The 16228-nt window shown below is 45.9% G+C and overlaps 1 protein-coding gene across 1 annotated transcript in view; it reads left to right on the forward strand.

Moving 5' to 3' along the window:
* PRKCH (protein kinase C eta) overlaps positions 1 to 16228 on the forward strand; it is a 230632-nt gene that overhangs the window by 133658 nt on the left and 80746 nt on the right. Inside the window, exon 9 of the mRNA XM_042943436.1 lies at positions 68 to 241. Coding sequence (XP_042799370.1) covers positions 68 to 241 — 174 coding nt within the window. The remainder of the gene's footprint in view (positions 1 to 67; positions 242 to 16228) is intronic.

The raw sequence follows: 16228 nt of genomic DNA on the forward strand, positions 1-16228 counted from the left end.
GTGTTCCCACACCCTCGGAGCCTCAAGAGTTCTCACGCCTGTGCTCCATCCTCCCATGCTACCGTAGGTGATGCTGGCAAGAATAAAAGAAACAGGAGACCTCTATGCCGTGAAGGTGTTGAAGAAGGACGTGATCCTGCAGGATGACGATGTGGAATGCACAATGACAGAAAAAAGGATCCTGTCCTTGGCTCGCAATCACCCCTTCCTCACTCAGTTGTTCTGCTGCTTTCAAACGCCTGTAAGTAGGACTCACACGCATCACCTCAATGCCCTCCTTTCTTAAAGAGTTCAGATGTTAAAGGTTTCATAAAGAAGTGCATCAGACTTTAGAAGGATGAACTCCCATTCTAGGCTCTGTGAAGGAGCTTGGGTTTTAGTTCTGAGAGCAAATGGAAGAAATTTAGCAGACGAATGACAGATCAGGTTGTATTTTTTAACTATAAAAAAGATAACTTTCTGCAGGTGGTAATAGAAGCATCCTTTAATTATCTGTATCCTTCCTCTGAAGGAAACTGTTATTACTGATTTCATTATGTACCTTTCCAGAGAATTTGTTGCACAGGAAAGCATACACCGACACTACATATATGTATCTGTATTTTTTAAAAACACAAATGGTAAGGATACTTTGCTCACTGGGAGATCATGACATGAGCCAAAGTTGGATGATTAACCTGCTGAGCCACCCATGTGCCCCTCCAGCTGCCTTATTTTTAAAATAACTGCAGAGTGGGGTGCTTGAGTGGCTCAGTGGGTTACGTGTCTGACTTCGGCTCAGGTCATGATCTCGCGGTCCGTGAGTTCGAGCCCTGCATCGGGCTCTGCGCTGACAGTTCAGAGCCTGGAGCCTGCTTCAGATTCTGCATCTCCCTCTCTCTCTGCCCTTCCCCTGCTCACACTGTTTCTCTCTCAAAAATAAAAAACATTAAAAAAAATTTTTTTTAATAGTTGCATAGTATTCCAAGGCCAGGACGTAATTTATATAACTTGTTTCCTATTGTTATACATTTAGATTGTGCCTAGCATTTTTATTCCAATCAATGTGGCAGTGAGCCCCCTTGTACTTTTATCTTTACATATTGTTCTTTTATTTCTGTATGACATACTATTAGCAGTGGTATTGTTTGGGCAGTGGTATGTGCATTTAAAATTTTGACTGAGTCCAATTGGCCTTCTTCCCCATAGTAATTCAAGATAGCTAACATTTTAACACCTGTATACCAGGCACTGTTCTAAGTGTCTATGAACATTGTCTCACTTAATCCTTAGAGTAGGCCTGTGAAGTGAGTTCTGTTAACACCACTCCCATTTTTCCAGAGAAGGAGACTGAGGCCCAAAGAAATTTAGCTTCCAAGAGATGGAGGTTTTGACATTGGGCAGCCTGACTCTAGAGCCCAGGCTCTTATCTCTTGCTTGCCATATTTTTAAATGTACACTTTGAAGCCATGCGTGAGGCCTCTTTCCCCCGTTGTCCCATCGCACCATGTAGCCTATCATTTTGATGATCAGAGAGATTTACAAAATGGTTTCTCCAGAGTCCTAATTGGCATTTCTGGAACTGTGAGTGAGGCTGAACATTCATTCGCAGATGTGTAAGGATCACTTGTGTTTAAATACGTTGACCCTGTGCAGCCTGGAGAAGGTGGGGGTGGCAGGCAAGCCTAGGAGCTGGGAGACAGGATGTATGAAGAGTGTGTACTCTCATGCCAGCCAAGCATACTGAAAGTTGCTGGGGAGTCAGTTAATGCTCCTTCCTCTCATGGTCTGCACTCAAGGAGGCCACACCCTGCTCACCTCATGGTCCGTGGTTCAGTAAAACAGCCCTGGAGCCCGCACTGCCCCTGCTGCCCTGCCGGATTCTGGGCTGCCCATTCCTGGGTTCCTTGGACGCTCGTTATGCTCATCCTCTTCGCTTCCTGGGGAAGCCTTGAAATTCTATTTCCTGTGCTCTGTGCTTTGCCTACACAAAGCCCTCCTCACCTCTCCCATCCAGCGATTATCGCAGAGGGGAATAGGGTGACAGCTCAGGCTTGAAAACAGCCTTGTCAAGAAGGATGGTATCATTTGATGGATACCAGTTGTCTGCCTGCATTTCAGGCTTGAGCCTCAGGCTTCTACCGTGAATCACACAGCCAAACAGGGCTACACTCAGATCATCTTTCCATGGCCTGAGCCAAAGAGTGGATGGTTTTCTATGATATTGAGTTAGATAATCTAAACTGGCTGATAACCTTTGAATCAGACAGTTGACAGGCAGGTAGTGAACTTAGTCTGGTGGAGCAGTGGCCATTATTTAAAGTTACTCTAATGAACGAACAAAGAAGTGTCTCACGCTCAACTCCAGGGGACTTCTGCCTGCCAAAGGAGATCCCCATGATTCTATAGAAGCCGTCAGAAGTCTCACCACAATTAGATTGTGTTATGGTAGAGTAGAACAAGAAATAAGCCTGGAACACACTGAGAGCCCAGTGAAAATAGCATGAAGAGTGCATAATTTTCTGGAAAAATATAAATTATACAATATAACAAATTATTGGTGGCCACACCGAATTTCTACAATGTTCAGCAGGTGAAATCTTAAGCATTGGCGGTTATTTTTCCTAGTGATAGTTTCATGTGTGGCCACGAGGTGGCAGTCGTTACCGCATGGTGATTTTATTTCTCCACCCGAGCTGAGAACTGACACAGGGGGTTAGAATTTGTGTTTTGCAGTAGATGTCTCCAAAGCAAAGGATAAAAGAAATTTTCCCTTGCCCTAAGTCTAGATGATAAAGGAGAGAGGACCGACTTAAAGAATGAACTGAACCTTCCTCATGCTGAGATAGAGATACACAATTTTTATTTTGCTGTAGTTTATTCCTTCTCTCCAGTTGGCAAGGTATTACACTCCTTACTATGCGTGGCATTTATTTGCTGTGTCTGTCAGAAATCCTCAGTAACTATCTCCATTTGCTGTTGAAAAAGATAACTGTAAAGAATAGAAGATGTTAATTACTATAAGGAATTGCAGCAGATTCGTTACATTTTAGCTACTCAGTTTGGCAGGTCATGGCCTCTAAAATGAGATGCTGATCTGTGTGTTATGCTGAACTGTTACCGTCAGCATTTAGAAGTGAGCCGAGGTGAGGTACTGGGGTCACATCCCAGCTGTCTACAAAGTATTGTCTCGTTATAAAGACTGTTAGAGGGGTGCCTGGGAGGCTCAGTCAGTTACGTGTCCGACTTCATCTCAGGTCATGATCTCACGGTTCATGGGTTCAAGCCCTGTGTCAGGCTCTGTGCTGACAGCTCAAAGTCTGCTTCAGATTCTGCCTCCCTCTCTCTCTGCCCCTCCCCTGCTCACACTCTGTCTCTCTGTCTCTCTCTCTTTCTCAAAAATAAATAAACATTTAAAAAAAAAATTGAAAGACCCTTAGAGAACTCTTACTCTCTCCTGTCCATCCCTGTGGAGTGAGTGTCCCTGGGGCCTAGAGAAAGGGAACAGGAAACTTGCAGAGGCAGAGGGTCGCTTAGACTGTAAGTAGGGAAGACAAGGTTCACCTCTGGGTCGGGCTGACCCTGGAGCTGCCACTGTGCTCTGACCCATCAGCGCACATGTCATTGATTCAGCATCTGCCTAAGCACCTCCTGTCTGCCTTGGCTCCCCTCCAACCTGTTGCTATAGAAGCAGCATTGCCCTTGGAAGTGGAAGACCTGAGTTCTTCCAACTTTGTTTTCCTCTGAGTGGCTGAAGTCTACCTGAAAATTCTTTTGGGCTTTAAAGTTCTCATGGTTAAGATGAAAGAAGGATTGTGGTGAGGACCAAAGGAGAGAATGCAGAAATGCTTTGTACATGTGCAGCACTATTCCAAAATGAGTAAGACTCATTGCTGTGATGACTGCCTCCTTCCTTACACCAAAGAAAAATGTCCTGGGGCTTCCCAGGGGCCAGCATAGACCCCATATAGAGGGTATAGTAAACCCCTAATAGTAGGACTTTGGGAGCCACTCTAGTTCTTGGCAAACGCACAAAGGTCAATTTCAAATTGGTAGATAATTTATCAAGTTTGCTTCATAGGATTGTGTGCTCATAAATTACTGCCTTCAATTTTTTTCCTAATACTGCATGTTACTCACAAATACATAATTAAATTGCCATCCTCATACATTGGCGATAGCATAATTCCTAATAGTTTATGAATAATTTGATAATCTGGATCAAGACTCATAAAAGTATTTAAATTTTTTTATTTAATGTTTATTTATTTTTGAGAGAGAGAGAGAGACAGAGTGTGAGCGGTGGAGGGGCAGACAGAGAAGGAGACAAAGATTCTGAAGCAAGCTCTAGGCTCTGAGCTGTCAGCACAGAGCCTGATGCGGGGCTCGAACCCACAAACCGCAAGATCATGACCTGAGCTGAAGTCGGATGCTCAACTGACTGAGCAACCCAGGTGCCCCCTCATAAAAATGTTTATACTCTGGGATCTGTTGGTTTTATTTCTGAAACTAGCCTAAGCAATAAAAATAAACGTTATATACAAAGACGTTTAATTTTTCAGTGCACCATTTATAATAGGAAAATATTGGAACCAACTTGAGCATTCAGGAACAGGAATTTACTTAAATAATAAAATACTTAAATGTGATGAAGATTTTTCAGCTGGTAAAGAGATAATGAATATTAAGCTGTTGAATGACAACGTGTCATAAGCACCTAGCATGTATTATTTATTGCTTACGCTTCTTACAACAGCCCTATAAGATAGGTACAATTATTGTCTTCATTTTGCTGAATGATAAAGTCCTGAGGACTTAAGTCCCTTGCTCAAAATCTAATATAGTAAATGGTGGAGCTAGGAAGTTAGAGCCCAGGAAATAATACAGAATTTATGATGATTGGTAGTGTATATCCACATCAGGATCTGCCCAGATGGTGAATGGGCAAACCTAGCTCCTCCAAAAAGAGTCAGGAAGGAAATTATGTGAAATAAACTACCAGGGATAGAATGAAGGTAGTGACGTGGCGGATAGTTTTTCTTCTTTGTTCTATTTTCTGATTTGGGTAATGTGACTATATTTCTTTAACGTTGAGGGTGGGGGGGATGGGGGAGGGCCCTGTGGGGGTGCAGGCCTAGTGAACACTGCCTTCCCGACTCTTCCAGGTTCTATTCCCTTCACACTCCTTTCGTCTTCATCAGTGGCTCTGGTGTCAGCAGCTGAGCATCCTGGCATTTATGGCCCGGAATCCAGGCCTCCCCACCCCCATCCCCAGCTCCCAGGGGCTGTCCACTGGCTCTCCTCCTGGAGCCTCAGCTGAGTGTGAAGGGAGGAAAGAACAAAGACGGGGCAGTAGCAGGAGGGGGAGTGGCAAAGTAAATACTGGTCAGATGCCTTAGCCTTTGTTCAGAGACCCAGTTTATTGAAGCAAAAATTTCCATTTGGAAGACATAAGACACGCTGTGCCCGGTGCCCAAGAACTGCCTGTCTGTCATCCGCAGGACCCGGGCCCAGGTCAGAGAGACAAGCCACAGCAGAGCCTCTCTTTTTTGGGATTGCTCCAGTCTGTGTTTGCAACCTGCTGCGTTCAGGGGGGCCACAGGGTGCATGGACCCTTCCTTCATGAGGACAGAAGCCCAATGCTCTCATTTTCTACCCCCACCCCTCCTTCACTTGTCAGTGTTTCCTCAGGACATCTGGGCTGCCGGGGAGGGCCCAGGGTGTCCGCCTGCACAGGTTGTCCACGAAGCAGTGCACCTGGAATGCTGGCAGGGACACAGCTTTGCATAAGAAGCCACTCCTCAAATATTGATCAACAAAGCAGAAATCCTCCTTCCCAAGGTTAAAGTGTCCGGGAAACTTGTGTGCTACATGCTGTCCGCTTACACAACTGGTGCACAGTGATTTCCATGTACTTAAGTCACCCTTGAAATACGTTATGAAAACTGTCTGGCAATGTGAGTGCTTGGGGACATTATTCTCTCCCTTGCAGTTATACCGTTGTATGAAGTATTAGGAGTGTGTGTGTGAGAGAGAGAGACAGACAGACAGACAGATGAGATAGCAAGATAGTCACGTGGCTCTGGAAGGAATCTTCCAGAATTTTATCAGGCAGGTGGCTCCACTGCTGCCTTCAGTGTCAGAGCTCTGAGTTCTACTGCTGGCTTAACTAGTAGTCCCCTTGTTTTTAAGAAGGTCCTTTCATTAGATTTTTTTTTTTTTCTGTATAAGCCCCTCCACCTGAAAATGTGTTTTTTGGTTTTTTTCTGTCAATGGACCCGTTGGTGCAGAGAGTGACCCTGCAGTTAGCTTCACGCATGTGGTGGGCGGGAAGCTGCAGCCTGCCCCAAAGCCCCACAGCCCTGCACGGCCCTGCTCGGCCCTGCACAGCCCCACAGCCCTGCATGGCCTTGCACAGCTCTGCTCAGCCCCATGGCCTTGCACAGCCTCACAGCCTTGCACAGCCCTGCACAGCCCTGCTCAACCCCACAGCCCTGCACGGCCCTACATAGCCTCACAGTCCTGCACAGCCCTGCACAGCCCTGCTCAACCCCCGCACAGCCCTGACTGCATTCCAGTCTCTCCAGCTCTTTTTTCCCTTTCCTGAGTGTTTAGTGGGTATTTGGCGGCGGTCACCAGGCCTGTTTGTCTGCTGATCTGGGGCTAGCAACTGGCCTAAGGGAAGAGAAGGCACACTTGGCCCCAGGAGAAGCATTACCCATGGTGCCCTGAGTTACAGTGACATCCAGACGAGGGGCAGAGACCCTGTGAGGTGAGGAGAGGGGAAGGTGCAGCCAAAAGAGCTAGAAAGGACAAGGGTTCTGAAGAGGCCTTTGTTAATGCCTTCAGATAGCTGGTCAATTCTTGGAGCCTGGAGGGTCCCAGTTTGGTAGAGGGGGTGGGCGAAGAAGAAATGGAGGCAGCAGCTACTGTTCATTGAGACTTTAGTGTGTGTTCTAGGTGCTCATTCATTACCAGTGCCTGTACAATTGTGCATGTGGGCATTTCATAAATATCTGTTGAAGAAATATCTCATTTAATACCCTCAACAGTCCAGGGTGTTGTAGATACTATTATCTTCATTTTAAAAATCTGGACACTGAGAGGTCCAGAGAGGTTAAATAATTTGCCCCCAAGCATACCTCAAGCAAGAGTTAGACCATGGATTCTTAACCAGGTCATCTGGCTTAATACTCTATGCCGTTACTTTTAAAATACCTCAGATAGAAATGTCTCCTCCCTGGAATGTGTACAGCTGAGAAGAGTGTCATTAGGCAGGAATGAGGGCAGTTTTTCACAATACATAGTTTTGTAGCCTTTTATGAACCACCTAAGGATATTTCCCCTTATCTGTTTGGAACTAGGTTTCCTCCTTTCCCTGAGCAATGACGGCCACAAATACTATTTGGTCTGCTTATGGGTCATGTGTTAGAGTTTGCCTTTGGCTCAGATCGAAATAGAAAATGAGCCAGAACATGGTGTTTCCCAGTTGGGCATGTTCCCAGCTTATTAGTAGCGCTCCATCTGGGGACAAAACGCACACAGACCATCTCCAGACTCTGGGTTTGTGTGTGTGTGTGTGTGGGGGGGGGTCATTTGTGACCTTTGCTTCTGTCCTCTTGGGCTTTCTGTGGCCAAATGGGGCCATGAAAATGAATGGGGAAATAGGAGAATCTGAAGTTCGTGCTGTTCCTTTGGCTCTCCCTGCTCGGGTAGGACTGCCAGGGGACTTGGTGTGACAGAGGGGTTTGAAAGAGCTGGCGTGCTTCTCAATTTGAGGTCGTTGGGCTGTAACTGGCCTTGTTGTCACTAGCCATCACCCACCTGACGATCTGGAGATCATGTAGACCTGCCACTTCCATATTCGGTAAGCTGGTTCATGGATTGTGTGTAATTTCCCTCCGTGTATCCAAGACTTGCCCTGGTCACAATGGGCCCTGTGCTTCCCTATGACTGTCCAAGCGTGGTGGTGTTAAGTGCTTTGTTGGACTTTTCCCTGACTGTGACTGGGAACCTGCCAGACTATAGATGCTCTGGCCCCCGCAGGGCCCTGTGTTGAAGCACTGGGCTTGAAGTGCCAGGGTTGGCTTCAAGGAGGAGAATGCGATGGGCCTTTTGCCAAATAGTTCAGTGAAAAGTCTATCAGTTCAGGATCACGCTGACTGCTAGCAAGAGAAACAGTCCTTTGAATCCTCAGTCTGATTGGGAAGAGAGGATTCATGCACATGGAAAAGCATACGGTAGAGAGCGTGGAGTAAACACAGTCATACTACAAAAGGAAAGGTAGCTGACAATGAACACTCCAGGGCGCCCAGGAGGCTCAGTCGGTTAAGCGTCTGACTTCGGCTCAGGTCATGATCTCCTGGCTCGTGAGTTCGAGCCCCGCGTTGGGCTCTCTGCGGTCAGCACAGAGCCCCTTCGGATCCTCTGTTCCCTCTCTCTCTCTACCACTCCCCCTCTCTCTACCCCCTCCCCTGCTTGGGTGAGCTCTCTCTCTCTCTCTCTCTTTCTCTCTCTCTCTCAAAAATAAACAAACATTAAAAAATTTTGAAAAAGAAAATGAACACTGAACCCCGGGGAAATCTTTCCTACGTCCTGCCAATCTTTCCTCAGAAATGTAACCAGAATGGCTACAAGGCTAAGTAACTAGCATCTGAGCTGTAAGCAACACCAAGGGGCGGCCTGCAGGTGTTTCCCTCGGAAGCTGGATTGAGTCCTACCAAGACTGGGGCATTCAGGCCAAGGCCTAAAGCTACACTCGTGAGTGGCTGGGGGGCGTCCACCCCGCCCTGATGACAGAACTGTGCAGCATGAAAACCTGACCACGGCTCACACGCAAACCATAGACTGCAATGTATTCTAATTTTGAAACACTTGAGTTTTCTGTAACTACTTCATCACTCGTAAGTGCCCAGCTGTGTCCATCTTCCCTCAGTCCAACAACTGCCTATCCAGGGCCTCCCAACACAGAATCAGCCTTGTCTGTGCGGATAATCTTAGCTCAACTGCAAGTGTACCGAATTGCTGCTGGCCGGTGAGGCTAGAAGGTGTTTATTCAATCAGCAAATGTGCACTGAGTGCCTTCAGGGTTTCAGGCTCTGCTGTTAGCCCTGAGGATGCCGGCAGTGAACAAAACAGACAACTCTGTTGGACAACAAAACAGACAACAGGCAACTCTGCCCTCATGGAGCTGAGGTTCTCCTGGGGAGTCCATGGGCCTGAATAGGCTGTTTATAATGTCAAATCAGCTGGCGACCCTCCTTGGTGGGTTGGTCACAGAAGCAGTTCTGGGATTTCCGTATAGCGTAAGCTCAGAGCAGCCATGTGCCTAGAAGAGAGTCTAAGGGACTTGTCTTTTTTTTTTTTTTTTTTCGAGTCTCGTTGGCGTATAACTAGTTTCGTTAGTTTCAGGTGCACAACATAGTGGTTCGACAAGTTTGTATGTTATGCTGTGTTGGTGGGAATGTAAATTGGCACAGCCACTGTGGAAAACTGTATGGAGACGCCTCAAAAAATTAAAAATAGAAATGCCATATGGTCCAGTTAAGTCCGCTCTTGGGTATTTACCCAAAGAAAACGAAAACGCTAATTCAAAAAGATATGTGCCCCCTTATGTTTATTGCCGCGTTATCTACAATAGCCACGATAGGGCGCTTGTCTTGAAGCTACATTTGCATTTGAAGCACACTCCTGTTTTTTACCTGGGCACGGTGGATCTAGAACCTGGTGAAGATCCTGGGTGGCTCAAGCTGTCAGCGCGACCTCTGCTTGGCGATGGGTCCATTAGCACTGCTGGGCTTGGGGGCTCAAAGCAGGAGGCATAAGCGGAAGGGCAGCAGCCCAGTCCAGCCTGCTTCCTTGCTCCCCGCTGCCATTGTACGGTTATTCTCATCCCACTGGGGAAACCGGCCTCTTCACTGACAGTCCCTGCACAGGGCTGCCGAGACACCAGCCTCCCCCACGTTAACCCCGTGCCATCAAGACTGACTCTGCTGGTGTGCAGGGCTCTTCTTCACCCCCTTCCTGCCTTCTGTTGTCAGCTGATACCTTGGCTCACCAGCAGCCCTCCCTGCCTCTGCTGGAGGGCTTGGGCATGCCCAGTCTTCCCTTCGGGCCACCCAGGGAGTTCCTGTTTCCTTTCTGCGGAGGCATCCAACTTGTAGCTTATTTGTACTGCAAAAGAGCCTGCTGTATCTCTAGCTCACTCCTGCCTGCTTCTTGAGGATGTTTTGTAATGACTTACGGCTTCGGTGTCACGAAGGGATCCTTGGAGCTTTTCCCAGAGTCTCTTAATTCCATTCTTATGGTGTATGAGATTTTAAACATTAAAAATGATGTAATATCAAATTCCCAACTAAAACACAGGGGGAAAGTCAGTCCAGCACAATTCCTCCCTTTCCCACAATGCATGCGGTTCCCTTCCTCAGCGGTGGACCTTGGGAAGCACCTTCGTCTGCTTCCTTGTGCTTCCTCTCTCCTCCTCACTCCCAGGGAGCCCTGAGCTATGATGACCTTGTGAAGTGGGGACTAGCAGCAAGCCCAGACCTTCTAAACCAGGGTCTATTTACCAGTGAGTGAAAGGCAGTTCAAAATGAGTCAGATACCACCACCAACGTCAGGAACAGATACGGCAGAGCTGACCTAGACACTGGTTAAAGTTCTTCTGGAAGCCTGTAGAATTGAGGGACTGATCATTAGATTTGTCCCTTTGTACTTGGGTTTCAGAACAGATAGGAAGCAGGAAGCTTGCTTCCACCTGGCTCAGAACTTTATCCCCACTACCCTGACCTTCACCCAACGGGCCAGACAGTTTTAACAATCGAATGTCTGGTGGATTTTCAAACTTCCTCGTAAAAAAACATTCACTTATTTGCATAGTGTCATGTCATTTTCCTGTTCCTGACATTTGGGGCAGGGTAATCTTTTCTTATGGGGGATTGTCCTACGCATTGTTGGATCAGAGGCATCCCTGGCCTGTGCTCACTGCATGTGAATAGCATCTCCCTAGTTGTCTCCAGATGTTGCCAGATGTCCCCTGGGTGGGGTGGGGGAAAGGAAACCACTGTCTTATATGAATATCAGGTGGTCTGTCCTAGATACAGAAAGTTAAATGGACTAGAAGATCACGTTAGTCTTTACAGGGACCAAAGCAAAGTGTGTTAAATACTCCTCATCAAATTATAAGCATTTTTTTTTCTCTTCTGACAGGCAAAGTTCTTGCTTGGGGGCCTGTAACAGTTCTCAGTGGCTGCACTGAGGCATTTGCTCAGTCTCGGGCCGTGGCTGGGAGGAAACTGGGTGCAAGCGTAGCGGGTCTGTTGAATGTGAGCCAGGGTTAGCACACTGCCAACAGCTCTGAACAGCAAAGCCTGCTGCGATAAGGCAGACGTATCAGAGCCTGGGGCGTCTAGGGAGCCAAAGATTAGCTCAGCGAGCATATATTTACAATGGCTTATATTTAAAAGCAAGAGATCGAAATAGCACAGCGTCTCTTGTTTTGGCATCGAATGATTTGCTTCCACTTTGCCATCAAGGTGTTGAATCAGTAACTTTTTATGAAAATCGTCTCCACCCTGAATCGCAAAGGGTGCCAGCCTATCTGTGAGTCAGACTCCCATCCCATGTGTGATGCGTATGACTGGGTTTTACAAGCAGAGATCATCAAAGCTTTAAGAAACATTTCTCAACCAGTGTAGAAAAATGTGCCAGTAGCAATCCCAGTGTGCTTTGGGGGAAGCATGCTTGCTATTTTCTTTTGTTTGCCATACAGGGAAAACTTACAGTTACAAACTTACAGTTACAGATACTTTAGATACCTCAGAACTGAGTGCTGTCTAAATATTGAAAGTAGACCCTAACCACTGGACACGTTGGCTGTTTCTATATTGAATGGTACTATTAGGTCTATCTTGCATTTCTAATTCACTTCAGTAAATGTTTCCTTAGGGCACGTTGTGTGCCAGGGACTGAAAGCAATAAGGAAAAACAAAATGTGGACCTGCCCTCTAGTTGCTTTCAGTCAAGGATCATCTTAAACACAGACACCTATAACCATGGGATAGAAGAAAAGTCATGACTTGCCCCTTGCGGAGGTTGAAAGGGCTCTGAGAGAAAGAGCTGTCTCAGCTGTATTTTGAGGATGCATCTGAGCCCTACAGTCATAGAGGGCTGAGGAGAGGACACAGGACGGGCCTCCCGGACAGAGGTGATAGCAATGCAGAGGCACAGAGGATTAAAATGTATGGTATGCCTAGGACACCCCAAATAAGTCGATGCAGCAGGATTGCAGGAGGGGAAATGTGGGTAGTGATGAAGCAAAGTCATCATGGGCCTGCCATCCTTTGCAAAGGAACTTAGACTCAATCATGGAGGTGAAGGGTGCTAGCAAGGGTTTTAAGCCAGAGAGCAACGGAAGACGTGCATTTTAGGAGGTGGCTCTCTGCAGGAAGAGGAGACCAGGGGTAGCAGATCTGGTAAGGATGCTGAAACAGGGTCCTGTCGGACCTGCTTGCTCCAAGGCAGCGGTCACTGAGTGGAGTCAAGGACATACTAAGGAGGTGGAATCGATAGGACTTTTTAGGGTAAGAGAGTGGGAGGAGTGGTCACAGTTCTGGTCAGTTGGGAGCCTGGGGGAATAGAGTATGATGAATTCGCTTTGCAGGAAGCCAAGTGGTAAGATGTTTGTTGCTCAGAAACATGGTTCAGATGGGAAATTGGATTTTGGTGTCCTCAGTGTCCTCTGGGTATATAGTAGAAAGTGTAATTTTTTTAATATTAAAAAAATAATAATTTATGTTGAGGGAGAGAGTGCATATGAGTGGGGGAGGGACAGAGATGGGGGAGAGAGAGAATCTCAAGCAGGCTCCACCCTGTCAGTGCGAGCCCTACACGGGGCTCGAACCCATGAACTGTGAGATCATGATCTGAACCAAAATCAAAGCCAGACACTCAACCGACTGAGCCACCCAGGCACCCCCAAAATGTAATTTAAAATATTTCGGTAGGTGTTTGTAGATAGGAGAGGAGAGCTGAGAAAAGAATTCTACGGAAGAGTGGAGAAGGGTGGCAGAAAGTCAGAAAGAAGAATCAGAAGGAAGTGGTTTCATGGGAGGAGGAACCCAGTGCCCACATGAAGTCAGTTCACCACAGGACTGGAAGCTGTAACTGGATCTGGGATGAGACTGTTGGTGTTGCTGTCTTAGTCTCTGCTCTGGTCCTTGCAACTTTAAAGGGCCCATCGGAACTCCACGTAACCAACTGAAGCTTCTCTACAAGGCCAACACGATATCCTCTCCCCTGGCTAAACCCTTAAAACTATTGGTGATTGCTTTCCCATCTTATTAGACTCTGCCTCTGATGCTTTGGTCTCCCTACCTTTATATAAGTCAAGTCTGTGTCTTTTTTCCTCCATGGACAGCAGAGATCAGTATGTGGCCCATAGTGCAGAAGGGGTTTGGAAAGGGGCTGTGGGGGCGTCGTTTGCTTGAGCACATCTCATTCCCCAGATGAAGGGCCGGAGAAGAATGCGCTGTGGCTGTGCTAGAAGGAACAAAACTCAAAATAGCACATGGAATGCACATTCCAGGTGGAAATTCGGCAGGTACTACAAGACTGTAGAGCGGAGGCAAGAACAGACTCTTGGCTAACAGATTCCCAGGCATCCTCTCGAGGCAGACCGAATATTCTTGGCCTGATTTGCTGCTTCTCTGAGTGATTATTTAGACAACTATAACCCAGAATCTCCTCTTGTGAGGCAGACATGTCTAATTCATCCACAGATCATACGGAGAGATGAAATCTTGCCTTCTTTAAGAGGCTGCAAAGTTTAGGAACCTCTGTCATGAAAAATGATCTAAATAGTAAATGGCATTTTTACTCTATCCAATAGCCCTGTACAAACTAAATCCATTAATATATATTTTTTATTTTATTTTATTTTATTTTTGAGAGAGAGAGCGAGCAGGGGAGAGGGGCAGAGGGTCAGGGAGAGACAATCTTAAGCAGGTTCCATGCTCAATCAGGCGCAGAGCCCTGCATGGGGCTCAATCTCATAACCCTGGAATCATGACCTAAGCCAGAATCAAGAGTCAGACGCTCAACTGACTGAGCCACTGAGGCACCCCTAGATCCATAAGTATCTTTAATAGACCTTCTATTTGGTGCTTAAACCAAAACCTTTACACAGAGAGTTGTACCATGTGAAATAATAATTTAAAAAAATCCTATTGTGCATATTTTTAAGTGATGAAACCTTTTCTAAAAAGGAAATTATAACCTAAGATATCGTCTTGGTAAACCAAAGTTCAGAATTTAAATTTGTGAATTTAATTCAGAATCAAAACACTATGACCAGTTGGCAGTAATCTGTTCTAAGATGCCTGTGTTTCCAGGCTAATAAAACTGATCTTTATCATAAAGTATCCTAAGTAGATACTCATACCATCCTCTTATTTCCATTAACTTAAATAGAGGTCCAGCTAATTGTAGGACTTCATAGAAATAGCACTGAAAATAGTATGCACCTGTTAAAAAAATTCACAGTTCAATGACTAAGTACATCAGGAAATTTATGTAATATAAGTGGAAAAGGAAAGATACATTTTTCATGTTCTCTTTTTCTCTTCTTTAAAGAGTGGTAAGTAGGGCATAAGGGGTAAATAAATTCTAATTAAAAACACCCTTGTTAAATTTCTTGTTTGCCCTGAAATCGCCAGTTCCTTGTATCCTAAAAGCCACAAAGGGTTTTGTTTCCCCTTGTATTTGGATTCTATCTCTGGGTATCAGGATTATAGATGATTTTATTTTCATTTTATTTATTTTTTTCCTCGGTTTTCCATGTATTTACTTTATAACTACATTTGAACTATGAACATGTAATTACTTTTGCTTATTCTTTTAATGTTTATTTATTTTGAGAGAGAGAGTGTGTGCACAAGCCAGGAAGGGGCAGAGAGAGAGAGGGAGACAGTGAGGGGGAGAGAGAGAGAGAGAGAGAGAGAGAGAATATCCCAAGGTGTCTCCCTGTTGTCAACACAGAGCCCGATGCGGGGTTTGATCCCATGAACCATGAGACCATGACCTGAGCTGAAATCAAGAGCTGGATGCTCAACCGACTGAGCCACCCAGACGCCCCTGTAATTACTTTTAAAAACAGAGAAAAAAATCACAAAGCTTTATTCTTAAAGGGAAATGAAGTGGTGCGTGAAGCAGGTCTGCTTCTCATTTCGAGCTCTTCCATGAACTATTTTAACTGCAGGTAAGGCAGTTTACTTCGTTGCCCTTACATACAATAAATGGGTAGAACTGATCTTGGCAGTTGGTTCCAGCTTTTGTGACGTTCTAGTTTAAATCGTCGTAGAAACCAGAAATGGCCTCCTGCCATGTTAGCTCTCCAAGGGGTTATTTACCCTTTGCCAGGTCCAGGCACTACGCTTGGTGGTAGTAGAGATGTGTCATTTCCATCCGGGCTCTGCCTTCAGAGGTTTCAGGTCCTTAACAGAAAACAACACCAAGCACACAAGGCCAGTGCAGCCCAATGAGACTGGGCAAGATGTGTGTGGACCATTTTTTTTTTTTTTTGGAAGTATAAAATACATTATGATTTAATTCTATTTAAAACAATGCAGTTTAAAATTTTATGATAAATTTTCTCATTAATGGCAAGTCACGCACTTGGATATTTTGAACTAGAGAATGTATTTGTGATATTGATCACTGTCCCCTCTCCCCTTGGGAATTACTGAGTGCTATCATTCAAGTACAAGTCAGACCAGAGAGGGCTCTGCCAGGAAGTGGAAGGACTTAAGCCCTGACGTTGCTCTGTCTCCAGTCATGTTGACTGCTTAGTTATGCTTTAAGAATATTCTGGCTCAGGGGCACCTGGGTGGCTCATTCGGTTAAGCGTCTGAACGGCTCAGGGTGTCATCTCGAGGTTCGTGAATTTAAGCCCCGCATTGGGCTCTCTGCAGTTGGTGCCGAGCCCACTTAGGAGCCTCTGTACTTCTCCTCTGCCCCTCCTCTGCTCACTTGCACGTGTTCTCTCTCTCAAAAATAAATAAACATTAAAAAAATGAATCTTATGGTTCAAATGCCTCCCAGTGTGTTGAACTGCAAGTTAGATTGCCTCACACAGCCCAGTCCGTTATACATGTCGGTGAGCCTTGTCACGTTTCACTACAGGTGACGATAGGCAGTGTAACTGGGAAAAGTCTTAGTCTTGGAAAGAGCCGAGTGTCCCTCCAGGTTTGAA

This window comes from Panthera leo, chromosome B3 (assembly GCF_018350215.1).
Source record: "Panthera leo isolate Ple1 chromosome B3, P.leo_Ple1_pat1.1, whole genome shotgun sequence".
NCBI classification, from domain to species: Eukaryota; Metazoa; Chordata; class Mammalia; order Carnivora; family Felidae; genus Panthera; species Panthera leo.